Source organism: Pseudoliparis swirei, chromosome 1 (genome assembly GCF_029220125.1).
Source record: "Pseudoliparis swirei isolate HS2019 ecotype Mariana Trench chromosome 1, NWPU_hadal_v1, whole genome shotgun sequence".
In the NCBI taxonomy this organism is placed as follows: Eukaryota; Metazoa; Chordata; class Actinopteri; order Perciformes; family Liparidae; genus Pseudoliparis; species Pseudoliparis swirei.
In genome coordinates, this window is record NC_079388.1 from 22582244 (window position 1) to 22605663 (window position 23420).

General features: G+C 41.9%; 1 protein-coding gene across 1 annotated transcript; it reads right to left on the reverse strand.

Moving 5' to 3' along the window:
- Positions 1–175: 175 nt before the first annotated feature.
- Positions 176–21571, reverse strand: si:ch211-80h18.1 (uncharacterized protein LOC555593 homolog). Its single transcript, XM_056421886.1, has 15 exons — positions 21545–21571; positions 18294–18435; positions 18162–18227; positions 13484–13609; positions 13280–13333; positions 7607–7633; positions 5470–5508; positions 5016–5036; positions 4921–4947; positions 4766–4807; positions 4219–4284; positions 4117–4143; positions 3820–3855; positions 1164–1208; positions 176–558 (listed from the first exon to the last, which is right to left on the reverse strand). The coding sequence occupies exons 1-15, from the start codon at positions 21569–21571 to the stop codon at positions 524–526; spliced, it is 780 nt and encodes a 259-aa protein (XP_056277861.1). The 3' UTR covers positions 176–523.
- Positions 21572–23420: the final 1849 nt, after the last annotated feature.

A 23420-nucleotide genomic window follows, 5' to 3' on the forward strand; every position in this document is an offset into this window, starting at 1 on the left:
AGTGTGCCCCCTGGTGGTCAGATAGATAGATAGATAGATGTATACTTTATTGATCCCGCAGGAGGGAGAATGCAGCTTCAACACATGAAGCATAGACTTCTATACAACCAGAGGAGTCACCCCCTGGTGGTCAGGAGGGAGAATGCAGCTTCAACACATGAACCGTTCCAATCAGATTATTAATAATATAGAGACTGATTGCTCTGGATAAAAGACACATTCTCAGTTTGATGTTCAAAATAGACAAAATAAATTTATTGTAGAGGTTTACAATCCGGACGGTGTCCCATCAGGTCAAACCGAAACTTATCTGAAATTGATTTTTATTTTATTTTCTCTAAAACCAAATAAACATACATCTATAAACAGATCCACATATTAAATATTTAAAAAAACACCATTGAGCTGCTGCCTGGTCGTGGTCTATAGCTCGTGGGAAGGGGGTGATTTCCTTGGCCATGCTGATTGGTTGGTACACTGGAAGCGGTAGCGCAGGAATCGAACACGCGGCTTTATGTGGAAGTCAGCAGGTATCCTCCAATTCCACATTTTCTGTACCTGAAACAACCAAAACATTGAACTATTTGCCCTTTGATTGTTTTATGTATTCATTGTTCAAGTGAGTAAACAAAACGTACCTCATTAAATATGATTGAACAGTCAAATGGTTTGCTAACCGTTAAAATAATACATATTCAATTCAAAACTATCATGTGTTTTTGAATGAACATTGTTTTTGACCTTATGTGGCAAATTAACCTTGTAAAGCGCTTTTCTAGTCTTGCGACCTCTCTTTAACACGACATGACATCATTCACCCATTCACACCCCGAGGGGAGGGGCTACGGTTCCACCTACCCATCAGCAGGAACTAACATTCACACCCTGAGGGGAGGGGCTACGGTTCCACCTACCCATCAGCAGGAACTAACATTCACACCCTGAGGGGAGGGGCTACGGTTCCAACATCTAGCGAGCAACTTTGGAATTACGTGTCTTGCCCAAGGACACATCGGCATGGACTAGTGGAGCCAGGGATCGAACCGATGACCCTCTGAAGGACGACGCTGCTGACCGCCAGTATGTGGGTGGGTGAATGACTGATCCATAACTGTCTCTGGTCATCTGACAGGCTTCAGACAGACAGGTGTGTGTTGTCTCACCTTCAGGACCCTGACCAGATGGGTTGTACTGTTCAGTGGTTGGACCTGCACAGAGCAAGCAGAAGCAAGAAGAGAGAGAGAACCTTCAGCACCTGCTCTGGAAAGGTCACCCGGACCATGAAGACCCACCCACTGACCATGAAGACCAACCAACTGACCATGAAGACCAACTGACCATGAAGACCAACCAACGGACCATGAAGACCAACCCACTGACCATGAAGACCAACCAACTGACCATGAAGACCAACCCACTGACCATGAAGACCAACCAACTGACCATGAAGACCCACTGACTGTGAAGACCAACCAACTGACCATGAAGACCCACTGACCATGAAGACCAACTGACCATGAAGACCAACCCACTGACCATGAAGACCAACCAACTGACCATGAAGACCAACCCACTGACCATGAAGACCAACCCACTGACCATGAAGACCAACCAACTGACCATGAAGACCAACCAACTGACCATGAAGACCAACCCACTGACCATGAAGACCAACCAACTGACCATGAAGACCAACCCACTGACCATGAAGACCAACCAACTGACCATGAAGACCAACCCACTGACCATGAAGACCAACCAACCCACTGACCATGAAGACCAACCAACTGACCATGAAGACCAACCAACTGACCATGAAGACCCACTGACCATGAAGACCAACCAACTGACCATGAAGACTAGCCCACTGACCATGAATACCAACTGACCATGAAGACCAACCCACTGACCATGAATAGCAACTGACCATGAAGACCAACCCACTGACCATGAAGACCAGCCCACTGACCATGAATACCAACTGACCATGAAGACCAACCAACTGACCATGAAGACCAACCAACTGACCATGAAGACCAACCCACTGACCATGAAGACCAACCCACTGACCATGAAGACCAACCCACTGACCATGAAGACCAACTGACCATGAAGACCAACCAACTGACCATGAAGACCAACCCACTGACCATGAAGACCAACCAACTGACCATGAAGACCAACTGACCATGAAGACCAACCAACTGACCATGAAGACCAACCCACTGACCATGAATACCAACTGACCATGAAGACCAACCCACTGACCATGAAGACCAACTGACCATGAAGACCAACCCACTGACCATGAAGACCAACTGGACATGAAGACCAACCCACTGACCATGAAGCCCAACCCACTGACCATGAAGACCAACCCACTGACCATGAAGACCAATGCACTGACCCTGAAGACCAACTGACCATGAAGACCAACCAACTGACCATGAAGACCCACTGACCATGAAGACCAACCAACTGACCATGAAGACTAGCCCACTTGCAACCCACTGACCATGAAGACTAACCCACTGACCATGAAGACCAGCCCACTGACCATGAATACCAACTGACCATGAAGACCAACCAACTGACCATGAAGACCAACCCACTGACCATGAAGACCAACCAACTGACCATGAAGACCAACCCACTGACCATGAATACCAACTGACCATGAAGACCAACCCACTGACCATGAAGACCCACTGACCATGAATACCAACCCACTGACCATGAAGACCAACTGAACATGAAGACCAACCAACTGACCATGTAGACCAACCAACTGACCATGAAGACCAGCCCACTGACCATGAAGACCAACCCACTGATCATGAATACCAACTGACCATGAAGACCAACTAACTGACCATGAAGACCAACCCACTGACCATGAATACCAACTGACCATGAAGACCAACCAACTGACCATGAAGACCAACCAACTGACCATGAAGACCAACCCACTGACCATGAATACCAACTGACCATGAAGACCAACCCACTGACCATGAAGACCCACTGACCATGAAGACCAGCCCACTGACAATGAAGACCAATCCACTGACCATGAAGACCAACTGAACATGAAGACCAACCAACTGACCATGAAGACCAACTGACCATGAAGACGAACCCACTGACCATGAAGACCAACCAACTGACCATGAAGACCAACCAACTGACCATGAAGACCAACTGACCATGAAGACCAACCCACTGACCATGAAGACCAACCAACTGACCATGAAGACCCACTGACCATGAAGACCAACCCACTGACCATGAAGACCAACCAACTGACCATGAAGACCAACCCACTGACCATGAAGACCAACCAACTGACCATGAAGACCAGCCCACTGACCATGAAGACCAACCAACTGACCATGAAGACTAACCCACTGACCATGAAGACCAACCCACTGACCATGAAGACCAACCCACTGACCATGAAGACCAACCAATTGACCATGAAGACCCACTGACCATGAAGACCCACTGACCATGAAGACCAACCAACTGACCATGAAGACCAACCGACTGACCATGAAGACCCACTGACCATGAAGACCAACCCACTGACCATGAAGACCAACCCACTGACCATGAAGACCCACTGACCATGAAGACCAGCCCACTGGCCATGAAGACCAACCAACTGACCATGAAGACCAACCCACTGACCATGAAGACCCACTGACCATGAAGACCAACCCACTGACCATGAATAGTTAATGCAGTTCATGAACTCGATGTCTTCTTTAAACTTCATTAAACCAGATTAGTGTCACACAGAATAGATGTAAAACTTACCAGCCATCTGAGTGTGATTTGTCACAGCTGGATGACCTGTACACACACACCACACACACACACACACCACACACACACACACACCACACACACACACACACCACACACACCATACCACACACACACACACCATACCACACACACCATACCACCCACACACACACACACACACCACACCACACACACACACACCATACCACACACACACACACACACCATACCACCCACACACACACACACACGCATCAACACACGCCTCCACTGTGTGGTCACATGCTCCGGGTGTAGCTGACTTACTGGAGTCGAATGCAGTTCCTGTTGGATCTGAGGAACACAAGCAGCTTAGCAACGGACTTGAACTCTGACCTTTGTGTCAGCCATGTTGTGGGCGGGGCTTACTTGTGACTGTCCATGTGGAGTCTGTCGCCATGCTAACCAGTTCTGTGTGAGAGTACCCATGTGAAGCTGTAAGACAGACAGGTGAACAGACAGACAGGTGAACAGACAGACAGGTGAACAGACAGACAGGGGAACAGACAGACAGGTGAACAGACAGACAGACAGACAGACAGGTGAACAGACAGACAGGGGAACAGACAAACAGACAGACAGGTGAACAGACAGACAGGGGAACAGACAGACAGGGGAACAGACAGACAGGGGAACAGACAGACAGGGGAACAGACAGACAGGTGAACAGACAGACAGACAGACAGACAGGTGAACAGACAGACAGGGGAACAGACAAACAGACAGACAGGGGAACAGACAAACAGACAGACAGGTGAACAGACAGACAGGGGAACAGACAGACAGGGGAACAGACAAACAGACAGACAGACAGGGGAACAGACAGACAGGTGAACAGACAGACAGGTGAACAGACAGACAGGTGAACAGACAGACAGGGGAACAGACAGACAGGTGAACAGACAGACAGGTGTACCTGAGTCCAGTGAGTCTGTGTGGAGGACGGCGAGGGGCGACTCTGTAACATGATCATGTGACAGGAAGTGAAGTAAGTAACATGATCATGTGACAGGAAGTGAAGGAAACCACTAGGAACTACTGATGTGTGATTGTCATAGCAACAAGTCTTACCTGTGACATCATAGCCGAGTGTAGCGCCTGAAGCAGGAACCAATCAGAACACAGTCAGGGTCCTGTCAATCAGCCTCAAGATGTTCATGACTCACCTGTGAGCTCCGTGTGAAGACCTGATGACATCATCACCATTAGGAATCATCAGAATATAGGAAGACTTGGAAATAACATGGATGAATATGAAAGTTGGACAATTATTAGTATGACAGCTATGAATATAAAAAGTTATGAATATGAAAGTTATGCAGATCAAAGTTATAAATATGAAAGTTATGCAGATAAAAGTTATGAATATGAAAGTTATGAAGATACAAGTTACGAATATGAAAGTTATGAAGATACAAGTTATGAATATGAAAGTTATGCAGATAAAAGTTATGAATATGAAAGTTATGAAGATACAAGTTATGAATATGAAAGTTATGCAGATAAAAGTTATGAATATGAAAGTTATGCAGATACCAATTCTAAAAGTTATAAATATGAAAGTTATACAGATAAAAGTTATGAAAGTTATGCAGATCAAAGTTATAAATATGAACGTACCTGCGTTCGTGCTGTTCAACACAGTCTGTCGGCCGTTTCCTTAGAAACACAAACTGTCAGCCAATCACAGCCTTCCACCCTCCGACTCATCATTGAACAAGTTTATAGGCAAATAAACTACAACTTTATTTATTTTTTATTCTTCCAAATAGCAAAAGTACGTGAAAAAATGAAACTTTAAATATTAAACATTAAATATAAAACGGTGCATTACAAAGTTCTGAAACGAAACAAAACAAAATTGTTTAAAATAATGAATGAATAAACAAGTGAAGTGTGAATATGTATTCAGGTTTCTCCCTTGCTGCCCAAACCTGAACTGAAGTTATCTGAGGATTAAAGCCGGAACCCTAAAGTTATCTGAGGATTAAAGCCTGAACCCTAAAGTTATCTGAGGATTAAAGCCTGAACCCTGAAGTTAACTGGGGGATTAAAGCCTGAACCCTAAAGTTATCTGAGGATTAAAGCCTGAGCCCTAAAGTTATCTGAGGATTAAAGCCTGAACCCTGAAGTTAACTGAGGGTTGAAGCCCGAACCCTGAAGTTATCTGAGGATTAAAGCCTGAACCCTAAAGTTATCTGAGGATTAAAGCCTGAACCCTGAAGTTATCTGAGGATTAAAGCCTGAACCCTGAAGTTATCTGAGGATTGAAGCCTGAACCCTAAAGTTAACTGAGGATTGAAGCCTGAACCCTAAAGTTAACTGAGGATTAAAGCCTGAACCCTGAAGTTAACTGAGGATTGAAGCCTGAACCCTAAAGTTAACTGAGGATTGAAGCCTGAACCCTAAAGTTAACTGAGGATTGAAGCCTGAACCCTAAAGTTAATTGAGGATTAAAGGCTGAACCCTGAAGTTAACTGAGGGTTGTAGCCCGAACCCTGAAGTTATCTGAGGATTGAAGCCTGAACCCTAAAGTTATCTGAGGATTAAAGCCTGAACCCTGAAGTTATCTGAGGATTAAAGCCTGAACCCTGAAGTTAACTGAGGATTGAAGGCTGAACCCTGAAGTTAACTGAGGATTAAAGCCTGAACCCTGAAGTTAACTGAGGTTTGAAGCCTGAACCCTAAAGTTAACTGAGGATTAAAGCCTGAAACCTAAAGTTATCTGAGGATTAAAGCCTGAACCCTGAAGTTATCTGAGGATTGAAGCCTGAACCCTGAAGTTATCTGAGGATTGAAGCCTGAACCCTGAAGTTAACTGGGGAGTAAAGCCTGAATCCTAAAGTTATCTGAGGATTAAAGCCTGAACCCTGAAGTTAACTGAGGGTTGAAGCCTGAACCCTGAAGTTATCTGAGGATTGAAGCCTGAACCCTAAAGTTATCTGAGGATTAAAGCCTGAACCCTGAAGTTAACTGAGGATTAAAGCCTGAACCCTGAAGTTAACTGAGGATTGAAGCCTGAACCCTAAAGTTATCTGAGGATTAAAGCCTGAACCCTAAAGTTAACTGAGGATTGAAGGCTGAACCCTGAAGTTAACTGAGGATTAAAGCCTGAACCCTGAAGTTAACTGAGGATTGAAGCCTGAACCCTAAAGTTATCTGAGGATTAAAGCCTGAACCCTGAAGTTATCTGAGGATTGAAGCCTGAACCCTGAAGTTATCTGAGGATTGAAGCCTGAACCCTGAAGTTAACTGGGGAGTAAAGCCTGAACCCTGAAGTTAACTGGGGAGTAAAGCCTGAACCCTGAAGTTAATTGGGGAGTAAAGCCTGAACCCTGAAGTTAACTGGGGAGTAAAGCCTGAACCCTGAAGTTAACTGAGGATTAAAGCCTGAACCCTGAAGTTATCTGAGGATTGAAGCCTGAAACCTGAAGTTATCTGAGGATTAAAGCCTGAACCCTGAAGTTAATTGAGGATTAAAGCCTGAACCCTGAAGTTATCTGAGGATTGAAGCCTGAAACCTGAAGTTATCTGAGGATTAAAGCCTGAACCCTGAAGTTATCTGAGGATTAAAGACCCCACGGTCACTGAGTGTTGACTGTGGGGTCAACACTCAGTGACCGTGGGGTCAACAAAGTGTCCGGTGTCAGTGGAGTGACATGTGCAGCTCGGTACCTCAAGTGATCAATAAATGGATCAATACTGTTGATACCCAGAAGAAGAGCTGCTAACGGTCCACAAGAGAAGGAAAATTTACCATGGGGGTCCGGTGAGTCGGCTCCACCTGAGGACAGGAGGACACACGTCATCTACATACATGTCATAACACACGTCATAACACATGTCATCTGCATACATGTCATAACACACGTCATCTACATACATGTCATAACACACGTCATAACACACGTCATCTACATACATGTCATAACACACGTCATCTACATACATGTCATAACACACGTCATCTACATACATGTCATAACACACGTCATAACACATGTCATCTACATACATGTCATAACACACGTCATAACACACGTCATCTACATACATGTCATAACACACGTCATAACACATGTCATCTGCATACATGTCATCTACATACATGTCATAACACACGTCATAACACACGTCATCTACATACATGTCATAACACACGTCATCTACATACATGTCATAACACACGTCATAACACATGTCATCTGCATACATGTCATAACACACGTCATCTACATACATGTCATAACACACGTCATAACACACGTCATCTACATACATGTCATAACACACGTCATAACACATGTCATCTGCATACATGTCATAACACACGTCATAACACACGTCATCTACATACATGTCATAACACACGTCATAACACGTCATCTACATACATGTCATAACACACGTCATAACACACGTCATCTACATACATGTCATAACACACGTCATAACACACGTCATCTACATACATGTCATAACACATGTCATAACACATGTCATCTGCATACATGTCATCTACATACATGTCATAACACACGTCATAACACACGTCATCTACATACATGTCATAACACACGTCATAACACATGTCATCTACATACATGTCATAACACACGTCATAACACACGTCATCTACATACATGTCATAACACACGTCATAACACACGTCATCTACATACATGTCATAACACACGTCATAACACATGTCATCTACATACATGTCATAACACACGTCATAACACACGTCATCTACATACATGTCATAACACACGTCATAACACACGTCATCTACATACATGTCATAACACACGTCATAACACACGTCATCTACATACATGTCATAACACACGTCATAACACACATCATCTACATGTCATAACACACGTCATAACACACGTCATCTACATACATGTCATAACACACGTCATAACACATGTCATCTACATACATGTCATCTACATACATGTCATAACACACATCATAACACACGTCATCTACATACATGTCATAACACACGTCATAACACATGTCATCTACATACATGTCATCTACATACATGTCATAACACACGTCATAACACACATCATCTACATACATGTCATAACACACGTCATAACACACGTCATCTACATACATGTCATAACACACGTCATAACACATGTCATCTGCATACATGTCATAACACACGTCATAACACATGTCATCTACATACATGTCATCTACATACATGTCATAACACACATCATAACACACGTCATCTACATACATGTCATAACACACGTCATAACACATGTCATCTACATACATGTCATAACACATGTCATAACACACGTCATAACACACGTCATCAACATACATGTCATAACACACGTCATAACACACGTCATCTACATACATGTCATAACACACGTCATAACACACGTCATCTACATACATGTCATAACACACGTCATAACACACGTCATCTACATACATGTCATAACACACGTCATAACACATGTCATCTGCATACATGTCATCTACATACATGTCATAACACACGTCATAACACACGTCATCTACATACATGTCATAACACGTCATCTACATACATGTCATAACACACGTCATCTACATACATGTCATAACACACGTCATAACACACGTCATCTACATACATGTCATAACACACGTCATAACACACGTCATCTACATACATGTCATAACACGTCATAACACACGTCATCTACATACATGTCATACACGCGTCATAACACGTCATCTACATACATGTCATAACACACGTCATAACACACGTCGTCTACATACATGTCATAACACACGTCATAACACACGTCATCTACATACATGTCATAACACACGTCATAACACATCACGTCATCTACATACATGTCGGCATAACACGTCATACACGTCATCTACATACATGTCATTACACACGTCATAACACACGTCATCTACATACATGTCATAACACACGTCATAACACACGTCATCTACATACATGTCATAACACACGTCATAACACACGTCATCTACATACATGTCATAACACACGTCATAACACACGTCATCTACATACATGTCATAACACATGTCATAACACACGTCATAACACACGTCATCTACATACATGTCATAACACACGTCATAACACACGTCATCTACATACATGTCATAACACACGTCATAACACACGTCATCTACATACATGTCATAACACACGTCATAACACCACGTCATCTACATACATGTCATAACACGTCATAACACCGTCATCTACATACATGTCATAACACACGCCATAACACACGTCATCTACATACATGTCATAACACACGTCATAACACACGTCATCTACATACATGTCATAACACACGTCATAACACACGTCATCTACATACATGTCATAACACACGTCATAACACACGTCATCTACATGTCATAACACACGTCATAACACACGTCATCTACATACATGTCATAACACACGTCATAACACACGTCATCTACATACATGTCATAACACACGTCATAACACACGTCATCTACATACATGTCATAACACACGTCATAACACACGTCATCTACATACATGTCATAACACACGTCATCTACATACATGTCATAACACACGTCATAACACACGTCATCTACATACATGTCATAACACACGTCATAACACGTCATCTACATACATGTCATAACACACGTCATAACACACGTCATCTACATACATGTCATAACACACGTCATAACACACGTCATCTACATACATGTCATAACACACGTCATAACACACGTCATCTACATACATGTCATAACACACGTCATAACACGTCATCTACATACATGTCATAACATACGTCATAACACACGTCATCTACATACATGTCATAACACATGTCATAACACACATCATCTACATACATGTCATAACACACGTCATAACACACGTCATCTACATACATGTCATAACACATGTCATAACACACGTCATCTACATACATGTCATAACATGTCATAACACACGTCATCTACATACATGTCATAACAGCGTCATAACACACGCCATCTTGATGGCATACATGTCATAACACATGTCATGTGTGTAGGTGTGTGTATAGGTGTGTGTATAGGTGTGTGTACAGGTGTGTGTACAGGTGTGTGTGTACAGCAAATGTGTGTATAGGTGTGTACAGGTGTGTGTACAGGTGTGTACAGGTGTGTGTACAGGTGTGTGTGTGTGTACAGGTGCGTGTACAGGTGTGTGTGTGTGTGTGTACAGGTGTGTGCGTGTACAGGTGTGTGTGTGTGTGTGTGTACAGGTGTGTGTACAGGTGTGTGTACAGGTGTGTGTATAGGTGTGTGTACAGGTGTGTGTGTACAGGTGTGTGTACAGGTGTGTGTACAGGTGTGTGTACAGGTGTGTGTGTAGGTGTGTACAGGTGTGTGTACAGGTGTGTACAGGTGTGTGTGTGTAGGTGTGTGTACAGGTGTGTGTATAGGTGTGTGTACAGGTGTGTGTGTAGGTGTGTGTATAGGTGTGTGTACAGGTGTGTGTAGGTGTGTACAGGTGTGTGTAGGTGTGTGTACAGGTGTGTGTGTAGGTGTGTGTACAGGTGTGTGTACAGGTGTGTGTATAGGTGTGTGTACAGGTGTGTGTAGGTGTGTGTGTAGGTGTGTGTATAGGTGTGTGTAGGTGTGTGTGTAGGTGTGTGTATAGGTGTGTACAGGTCTGTGTACAGGTGTGTGTATAGGTGTGTGTACATGTGTGTGTGTACAGGTGTGTGTGTGTAGGTGTGTGTATAGGTGTGTGTACAGGTGTGTGTACAGGTGTGTGTGTGTGTACAGGTGTGTGTACAGGTGTGTGTATAGGTGTGTGTACAGGTGTGTGTGTAGGTGTGTGTATAGGTGTGTGTACAGGTGTGTGTATAGGTGTGTGTACAGGTGTGTGTGTAGGTGTGTGTACAGGTGTGTGTAGGTGTGTGTACAGGTGTGTGTACAGGTGTGTGTACAGGTGTGTGTATAGGTGTGTGTATAGGTGTGTGTACAGGTGTGTGTGTACAGGTGTGTGTATAGGTGTGTATAGGTGTGTGTACAGGTGTGTGTATAGGTGTGTATAGGTGTGTGTATAGGTGTGTGTTTAGGTGTGTATAGGTGTGTGTGTACAGGTGTGTGTATAGGTGTGTGTACAGGTGTGTGTACAGGTGTGTGTATAGGTGTGTGTACAGGTGTGTGTACAGGTGTGTGTAGGTGTGTGTGTATAGGTGTGTGTATAGGTGTGTGTATAGGTGTGTGTGTAGAGGTGTGTGTATAGGTGTGTGTATAGGTGTGTGTATAGGTGTGTGTGTATAGGTGTGTATAGGTGTGTGTGTATAGGTGTGTGTACAGGTGTGTGTATAGGTGTGTGTATAGGTGTGTGTATAGGTGTGTGTATAGGTGTGTGTACAGGTGTGTGTACAGGTGTGTGTACAGGTGTGTGTATAGGTGTGTGTATAGGTGTGTGTATAGGTGTGTGTATAGGTGTGTGTATAGGTGTGTGTATAGGTGTGTGTGTGTATAGGTGTGTGTATAGGTGTGTGTGTGTGTATAGGTGTGTGTGTAGAGGTGTGTGTACAGGTGTGTGTACAAATGTGTACAGGTGTGTGTGTAAGTGTGTAAGGTGTGTATAGGTGTGTGTACAGGTGTGTACAGGTGTGTGTATAGAGTGTGTGGTATAATATTATAGTTGTGTGTACAGGTGTGTGTACAGGTGTGTGTACAGGTGTGTGTATAGGTGTGTGTATAGGTGTGTGTATAGGTGTGTACATGTGTGTGTGTACAGGTGTGTGTACAGGTGTGTGTACAGGTGTGTGTACAGGTGTGTGTATAGGTGTGTATAGGTGTGTGTATAGGTGTGTGTACAGGTGTGTGTACAGGTGTGTGTACAGGTGTGTGTATAGGTGTGTGTATAGGTGTGTGTACAGGTGTGTGTACAGGTGTGTATAGGTGTGTGTACAAGTGTGTACAGGTGTGTGTACAGGTGTGTATAGGTGTGTGTATAGGTGTGTAAGGTGTGTACAGGTGTGTGTATAGGTATGTGTACAGGTGTGTGTACAGGTGTGTATATAAATTATATATAGTGTGTATGTATAGGTGTGTGTACAGGTGTATATACAGTGTGTGTATATAGGTGTGTACAGGTGTGTGTATGTGTGTATAGGTGTGCGTGTGTAGGTGTGTACAGGTGTGTACATGTACAGGTGTGTGTACAGGTGTGTGTATAAGTGTGTGTACAGAGTGTATGTATAAATTATGTACGTGTATGTGTACAGGTGTGTGTATAGGTGTGTGTATAGGTGTGTGTACAGGTGTGTGTACAGGTGTGTGTATAGGTGTGTGTACAGGTGTGTGTACAGGTGTGTGTATAGGTGTGGTTGCTCACCTGTCTGTTCTCTGTGAGCTTCACTCTGTGATGGAGACGATGCATCGGCTGCATCTACCGAAGAAAAATATAAATAGTTTTAATATATAGATATTTTAAACATATTTTAAATGTCATCATATATTGAAAATATTTGGCATCAGGAAAAGTAAAAGAGTAGAAGTTGAGCTCTTCTAGAATAAAGCTATCTACGTCTATTCCAACCTCCTTGAGCTGCAGAGTGGGAGGAGCCTGAGACAGAGCTCAAGAGTGATTGGTCAAGTCCTGAGTTTAGAGAGCTGTGGTCTGGTCCTGATTGGCCGTTGCTGATGTCAGAGTCACGAGCAGCATCTTCACAACCAGGATGAAGGCAGGAGAGAAGAGAAGAGTGTTATCGTTCTTCATCACTAGGCACATGACCGAGTTAGTGACATCACCACCATGACCCCATGTGACATCACCACCATGACCCCATGTGACATCACCACCATGACCCCATGTGACATCACCACCATGACCCCATGTGACATCAACACCATGACCCCATGTGACATCACCACCATGACCCCATGTGACATCACCACCATGACATCACCACCATGACCCCATGTGACATCACCACCATGACCCCATGTGACATCACCACCATGACCCCATGTGACATCAACACCATGACCCCATGTGACATCACCACCATGACCCCATGTGACATCACCACCATGACCCCATGTGACATCAACACCATGACCCCATGTGACATCACCACCATGACCCCTTGACATCAACACCATGACCCCATGTGACATCACCACCAGCATCACCACCATGACCCCATGTGACATCAACACCATGACCCCACCATGACCCCATGTGACATCACCACCATGACCCCATGTGACATCACCACCATGACCCCATGTGACATCACCACCATGACCCCATGTGACATCACCACCATGACCCAATGTGACATAACCACCCTGACCCCATGTGACACCACCACCCCATGACCCATGTGACATCACCACCATGACCCCATGTGACATCACCACCATGACCTGTGACATCACCACCATGTGACATCACCACCATGAATGTGTACACTCATGACCTGTGGCTATAACATGACCATGTGATCATACACAATGATGTGATGATAACGTGCATGTAAGTTGACCAACAATGCTGTGAATAACTGGTGTGATACTCAGATGTACATCACATCAACTCGATTGTAGTTCGTCCATCACAATCATATGTTCCAGGCTTTTGTAACCTTGTGATTTGCTGATATAACATTTGCCGATAACTGAAATGAGGTTCCATGACAAACAAGTCATCGTTGACATTCACTGTCGACTCAATTTTTCTGTATAGTCGTATTGATGCCTCGATTACAAACCAAAGAGAATAACTAAATCGTCAGTCCTCTTCATCAAACAATTTCGAAACATCGTCATTTACTGTAAGCTTTGTTATCATATTGAACCATTTGACCGGTCTACTGACTGAAACGAGGCATGAGTCTGTTAAATGCAGAAACAGCAGCACTCTCATTATACATACGCTATCTTTAAAATGCCACGACTCAAGTATTTAACATCTTGACATAATGTTAGACTGGGACTCGAGTGTAACATGATCTCGTAACAAAGTGAACGCAGTTTATCCGTATTTATATGCAACTGGATACATCACGCCTGATTGACTGTTCGTATTTCAATGTTATAGAGAACACTAGGATGAACGATTGTGCTGAGAACTCAATATCAATGCAAGGCTATCGTCTGATTCAAATCAATAGAAACCAAGACAGAGTTCGGCAAAATTTCCTACCACAGAAATTATTCAAACAAAGTCAAACGACGCCAATTGTACATCTAACCACAATCAATCGAAGTTTCCTATAGACGAGACGCGAGTGATCCAACATTACAAAGCCAAGACAAGTACTCTACTGAATTATCGTCAATCACATGGAGTTGACCCAAAACTTGAAGGCGTTCATGTGAATTTTCGCTACCAGTATGTGAAATACTCAGACCATTGATGACGACAAGCCACTGAGTTTCTTGTACTAATCACGCACAGATATCTGCATGTTGCCATCAGCTGTACCGATGATCTCAAATAATAAACAGCAGTTTAATCGCACTCAATGAAAAGCCCACATGACGGTTCAATCAAAGCATGAACTAGTACACAAGCTTGGTTCATGTTGGACACCCATTATATCTTGTAAGACTCATCTTATCGGTAGATCCTTTGCTGATGACTATGAACATCCTGAATGATCCCAACTTTACAAACCAAATGAGCTTTATGGTTGGCACTACGTACAAGTATCTCTGTGCACAATTAACAATTTATGAAAAGTGCATCATAATCGACATGTCACAGCTTTGTTGCAGCATTAAATGTCTAATCGAGCCAAAAGTTTCGTGACCAAAGCACTGCTGAGACCACACATTGACATCATGGACCCCTGCACATTGCTCACAAAGACCTCTGGCATTATTCATGACAACGTTTCTAAAGTGACATGACACCGATCGATCAGCTCAATACTATTTAAAAAATGAGACCCTTATTGTGTTAAGGTATGTGATCGAGAATGGTTTCAAAAGTTATCTTGTGTGAACAATTTGTGCATTACCAGGTTAATCATATTGACTTACTGTGGATCCTTTTACCTGACTATTTATTTTGTACGATTAAATTGCCTTCCATAGCTAGAATGTCGTGTTGTAAAGGTTAGTCATCCTCTTCTGAGGGCAAACTCATCTTGATCTCGAAACCAGATAACTGTTCATCTGCAAAGTGAAGACTAAACAAGCCCTTTTAAGGATTGGATTCTGAACAGTTATCTACATTGCAAACAGAAAACAATTTTTATATGATTATGGAAACAAATAATCTCCACATAGATTTAGTATTTCACAAGAACGACAAATGTCTCGCATGCACATTCTTGTGTCTGTGATTACATTATAAATAAACATTTAATGACATTGTATAGCTTCAATGTGAGGTCCAAAAATGAACTCATAGAGAAAATTTGGTACGAGTGTGTCCATCCGCATCATGTGTTTATTTGTAATACTGCTTCTGCGCATCTCAGCTAAAATCATTTTGCAAAGTTAATTTTACAGGCTGTATGCGGTAGTCTGCAACTGTTTAAGAACTGTAATCCATATGATCGCTTCTGTGTAAGAGATTTCATTTTTAAGTTACAGTAGTTCTACATTTGTGCACACAAATTTTTATTAAGAATGTTTATTTTATCTTTTGTTTTCCACTAATCTGTATACGTATGTTCACGCAACACATAATGTCTTACCACGTGTGCTGAGAATTGAGTATAAAGTTTAAGCATACAAGTTTTGATGGACTGTAACTTCATCTTAGAGGCCACAATCGCTATGGAGTACTAATTCGTACGATGTCATTTAATGTCATGCCAGATAACATTATGCTCTAAAACGATTCACTTCTTGAGGTTTTAAATATTGTTATACATTTAAATAACAATTTCAAAAGAGATATTTAAAATGGGTGTAACCAAAATTTGAAAATTTCATTTATTAGATTTATTTGGTTCAATTTTAATCAACATTCAAATTTTCGATGTTTCTTTAATCTTTGGGTTTCTTTAAAATTCCATTCTGGTTTTATATTGTTGTTCTACAATGTATGAATACTTTCATCATAGATTGTATGTCGGTGTGATGGTTGATGAAACTAAGTAAATGGTTTGAGGCTCAACCCTTTCATCATCGGAGCTACAAATCGTTTTGCGAGGTTTGTACATTTTTTTCTGTTGTTAATGTCTGCCAGTATGAACACGTTATGCACTCAAAAAAACGATTCAAGCCCTTCTTAGAGGTGACACATTTAAATATTGTTTGATACATTTAAATAAATCAATTACAAAACGAAGATATTTATATTGAATGGGTGTAACACAAAATGTATGAATATTTCATTTATTAGATTTATTTAGGTTACACTCACAAAAACGATTCAAGCCCTTCTTCGAGGTGACACATTTAAATATTGTTTGATACATTTAAATAAATCAATTACAAAAATAGATATTTATATTTAATGGGTGTAACACAAAATGTATGAATACTTTCATTTATTAGATTTATTTAGGTTAGATGGTGTGCATATCAACTCAAAATAAATGTGTTTCATTGAGGACTACCCTTTGCGCATGCGCCAGCTGAAAATCAGTTGTTTGCATGAGGTGAAAACATTTACAGGGCTGTATGGTGGTGTAGTGGCTAGCACTGTTGCCTCACAGCCAGAGGGCCGTGGGTTCAATTCCCAGTAGGGGTGTTCCTTCTGTGTGGAGTTTGCATGTTTTTCAAGTTAGTTAGTTTATATTTTGAGTTGGACAAACACAAATTAATTTTATTTAATGAATGTCGTTATTTTATTTTAGATGTATTTGATACAAATGAGTTGGACTAACTTAATTACATTTTATTGCACTGATGTGCTAAATTTGAGTTGGAGTTGCATATAATTATTGGATGGAAAACCTGCCAACAATTTAATTGAGTTCATCCAATGAGTCATTTCTTTGAGTGTGTATGTACTTATGGAAAATAAATTACTTACTTACTTACTTACTATCACCACCATGACCCCATGTGACATCAACACCATGACCCCATGTGACATCACCACCATGACCCCATGTGACATCACCACCATGACCCCATGTGACATCACCACCATGACCCCATGTGACATCACCACCATGACCCCATGTGACATCACGACCTTGACCCCATGTGACATCACCACCATGACCCCATGTGACATCACCACCATGACCCCATGTGACACGTGTGGGTGGGTCACATGACACGTGTGGGTCAGTAGTCGATACCTGTGAGTGGGTCCAGACTGCGGTTCTGGTCTGTAGAGGGAGCTGCTGTCACACCTGAACTGATCACTGAAACACAAACATCAACCAGACCGATCAATAATACCGATGATCACAAGTGATCCGAACCTTAACCCACTACCTCCCAGTCCACTAGCTGGTACCCCTCCAGCTCCCAGTCCACTAGCTGGTACCCCTCCAGCTCCCAGTCCACTAGCTGGTACCCCTCCAGCTCCCAGTCCACTAGCTGGTACCCCTCCACCTCCCAGTCCACTCCCTGGTTTGCATACACTTCTTATTATACAACTCTTTATAATTAGTATTTACTGTTATGTATTAAACTTAAAATAGTAAGTGTATACACAATATATATATATATATATATATACATACACATATATATATATTAGGGCTGTGAAACGATTAACATTTTTAATCAGGTTAATCACAGGTTTCTGTGGATTAATCATGATTAATCCCATATATACATTCAGGGTTTTTCCTGGGTCAAAATGGATCTTCGGTGCTCCCAATTTTTTTTCCGTTGAGTGAGTGATCAGCAGCTGGCCGCTCGGTCCATTCGCGCACCTCACAGTTGCGTATTGATTAGACAAGAAGACACGCTTATTAACTCCAGTGTTTCCCCTCCTATTATAACAGGGGGAAAGGGTTAGGGGTTAGGGTTAGGGTTAACAACAGACGGATTGGAAGCTCATTCTGCGCATGCGTTAAATGCGTTAATAAAAAATAACTAGTTAAACCTGTAATTTAATTAACTGAGTTAACGCGTTATTTTTCACAGCACTAATATATATATATATATGTGTATATATATATATATACACATGTATATATATACATATATATATACATATATATGTATATATATATGTGTATATATATAGTATATACAGTATATACACATATATATATATATACATATCTGTATATATATATATGTGTATACAGGACTGTCTCAGAAAATTAGAATATTGTGATGAAGTTCTTTATTTTCTGTAATGCAATTTAAAAACAAAATGTCATGTATTCTGGATTCATTACAAATCAACTGAAATATTGCAAGCCTTTTATTCTTTATTGCTGATTATGGTTTACAGCTTAAGAAAACTCAAATATCCTATCTCTAAATATTAGAATATCATGAAAAAGTATACTAGTAGGGTATTAAACAAATCACTTGAATTGTCTAATTAACTCGAAACACCTGCAAGGGTTTCCTGAGCCTTGACAAACACTCAGCTGTTATAAATCTTCTTTTTACTTGGTCTGAGGAAATATTAAAATTTTATGAGATAGGATTTTAGAGTTTTCTTAAGCTGTGTTTACAATCAGCAATATTAAAAGAATAAAAGGCTTGCAATATTTCAGTTGATTTGTAATGAATCCAGAATGCATGACATTTTTGTGTTTTTAATTGCATTACAGAAAATAAAGAACTTTATCACAATATTCTAATTTTCTGAGACAGTCCTGTATATATATATGTGTATATATATATATATATATATATACAGTATATATATATATATATACATATATATATACATATATATATACATATATGTATATATACATATATGTATATATATATGCCTTTTATATTTATATTGCCTTATATACAAGCCTTTTATTCTGATTTATTGCTGATTATGGCTTACAGCTTAAGAAAACTCAAATATCCTATCTCTAAATATTAGAATATCATGAAAAAGTATACTAGTAGGGTATTAAACAAATCACTTGAATTGTCTAATTAACTCGAAACACCTGCAAGGGTTTCCTGAGCCTTGACAAACACTCAGCTATTATAAATCTTTTTTTTAACTTGGTCTGAGGAAATATTAAATTTTATGAGATAGGATTTTAGAGTTTTCTTAAGCTGTAAGCCATAATCAGCAATATTAAAAGAATAAAAGGCTTTCAATATTTCAGTTGATTTGTAATGAATCCAGAATGCATGACATTTTTGTTTTTTTAATTGCATTACAGAAAATAAAAAACTTTATCACAATATTCTAATTTCTGAGACAGTCCTGTATGTGTATATATATATATATACATATATATATATATATATATACATATATATATGTGTATATATATATATATATATATATATGTATATATATATACACATATATATATATATATGTGTATATGTGTATATATATGTGTATATATATGTATATATGTATATGTATATATGTGTATATATATGTATATATATGTATATAAACCTTTATGATATGTATTGTTTTATGTAAAACCCAAACAATGTGTTTACATTGCAGACCCCACCTGTATAATCCCATTGAGAAGCTCCGCCCCCAAATGAAGCCAATACACCAGAGAGAGAGAGAGAGAGAGAGAGAGAAATCCCATCTTTAGCCCCGCCCCCAGCAGCTCACCTGTGTGACTGTCAGCTCCTCCTCCTCCTCCTCCTCCTCCTCCATTCATCAGTTTCTGTCCATTACCTGTAAAAACAGTCAGAATCAACTTCTTGACCTTTGAACTTTAATTGATACGTTTGACCAGTTATTGATCCGCATGAGCTGATGATGTCATCACATGACACACAGCTGTGCTGCTTCACTTCCTGTGATGTCATCACATGACACACAGCTGGTCTCGTGGTCGGGGGATGGAGGTTCAGAACCAGAACCAGAGCTTTAGGTTTCAGACGATCCTTCAACCGAGTCAGATCAAACTATTGATAACCAATAGAAACAAACAATCAATAACAAACACACGATTATTGATGATTTATTGATTGTTGATTACCTGTTTGTGATTATGATTTATTGATTGATGATTACCTGCTTGTGATTATGATTTATTGATTGATGATTACCTGCTTGTGATTATGATTTATTGATTGATGATCACCTGCTTGTGATTATGATTTATTGATTGATGATTACCTGCTTGTGATTATGATTTATTGATTGATGATTACCTGCTTGTGATTATGATTTACTGATTGATGATTACCTGCTTGTGATTATGATTTATTGATTGATGATTACCTGCTTGTGATTATGATTGATTGATTGATGATTACCTGCTTGTGAGCTGCTCAGACCTCCAGCTGCTGGAAAACAAACTCATTAAGAAGATGCTGTCACTTTTTCAAGTGGAATGATTTCAAGATAATTCATAATTACAACTGATATGAAGGATATGAGCTTGATTTCATTCATTCATAATTGTGACCTGATGATGAAGATGAGGATGAAGTCAAACGTTACCTTCTAAGTCCACCGAAGAATCACCTCCATGTCCTGAAGAGATATATGTCATTCCCATTCATATTCATACACTTTCAATACCAATAACAACTCTTGTTTGTTGTTGTTGTTGTTTACCTGCAGAACTTCCTGCGGCTCCCTCATGTGCCCCGCCCTCTGCCGACTGACTGCTGGAAGCTGAAACTGTTTATCAATGAATTAATTACATGTAGAAACAAAGCGTGTTTGATTGAAGGGTGATCATCAAAAGAGATGCTTCAGAACCAGAACCGGGTCACCCACCGCTCAGATCCTGGATGTGGGACCACACGGCTGCTGCAAGACCTGCAGACACAACACAGGATCAACATGAGACCTGCAGGATCAACCTGAGACCTGCAGGGTCAACCTGAGACCTGCAGGGTCAACCTGAGACCTGCAGGGTCAACATGAGACCTGCAGGATCAACCTGAGACCTGCAGGGTCAACATGAGACCTGCAGGGTCAACCTGAGACCTGCAGGATCAACATGAGACCTGCAGGGTCAACCTGAGACCTGCAGGGTCAACATGAGACCTGCAGGATCAACCTGAGACCTGCAGGGTCAACATGAGACCTGCAGGATCAACATGAGACCTGCAGGGTCAACATGAGACCTGCAGGATCAACATGAGACCTGCAGGGTCAACCTGAGACCTGCAGGGTCAACATGAGACCTGCAGGGTCAACATGAGACCTGCAGGGTCAACATGAGACCTGCAGGATCAACATGAGACCTGCAGGATCAACATGAGACCTGCAGGGTCAACCTGAGACCTGCAGGATCAACATGAGACCTGCAGGATCAACATGAGACCTGCAGGGTCAACCTGAGACCTGCAGGATCAACATGAGACCTGCAGGGTCAACCTGAGACCTGCAGGGTCAACATGAGACCTGCAGCGTCAACATGAGACCTGCAGGATCAACCTGAGACCTGCAGGGTCAACCTGAGACCTGCAGGATCAACCTGAGACCTGCAGGGTCAACATGAGACCTGCAGGGTCAACCTGAGACCTGCAGGGTCAACATGAGACCTGCAGCGTCAACATGAGACCTGCAGGATCAACATGAGACCTGCAGGGTCAACATGAGACCTGCAGGGTCAACCTGAGACCTGCAGGGTCAACATGAGACCTGCAGGATCAACCTGAGACCTGCAGGGTCAACCTGAGACCTGTAGGATCAACATGAGACCTGCAGGGTCAACATGAGACCTGCAGGGTCAACATGAGACCTACAGGGTCAACATGAGACCTGCAGGGTCAACATGAGACCTGCAGGATCAACATGAGACCTGCAGGGTCAACCTGAGACCTGCAGGGTCAACATGAGACCTGCAGGATCAACCTGAGACCTGCAGGGTCAACATGAGACCTGCAGGGTCAACCTGAGACCTGCAGGGTCAACATGAGACCTGCAGGGTCAACCTAAGACCTGCAGGGTCAACATGAGACCTGCAGGATCAACATGAGACCTGCAGGGTCAACATGAGACCTGCAGGATCAACATGAGACCTGCAGGATCAACATGAGACCTGCAGGGTCAACCTGAGACCTGCAGGGTCAACATGAGACCTGCAGGGTCAACATGAGACCTGCAGGGTCAACCTGAGACCTGCAGGATCAACATGAGACCTGCAGGATCAACATGAGACCTGCAGGGTCAACCTGAGACCTGCAGGATCAACATGAGACCTGCAGGGTCAACCTGAGACCTGCAGGGTCAACATGAGACCTGCAGCGTCAACATGAGACCTGCAGGATCAACCTGAGACCTGCAGGGTCAACCTGAGACCTGCAGGATCAACCTGAGACCTGCAGGGTCAACATGAGACCTGCAGCGTCAACATGAGACCTGCAGGATCAACATGAGACCTGCAGGGTCAACATGAGACCTGCAGGGTCAACATGAGACCTGCAGGGTCAACATGAGACCTGCAGGATCAACATGAGACCTGCAGGGTCAACCTGAG

Bases quoted from the DNA above. Each gene is read 5' to 3' on its own strand.
- si:ch211-80h18.1 (XM_056421886.1), bottom strand. From the start codon at position 21,571: ATGAGGGAGCCGCAGGAAGTTCTGCAG. The intron at 18,436-21,544 runs GTAAACAACAAC...TATGCAAACCAG, and splicing joins AGCCGCAGGAAGTTCTGCAG to GGAGTGGACTGGGAGGTGGA. The intron at 18,228-18,293 runs GTTAAGGTTCGG...TTTGTGTTTCAG, and splicing joins AGTGGACTGGGAGGTAGTGG to TGATCAGTTCAGGTGTGACA.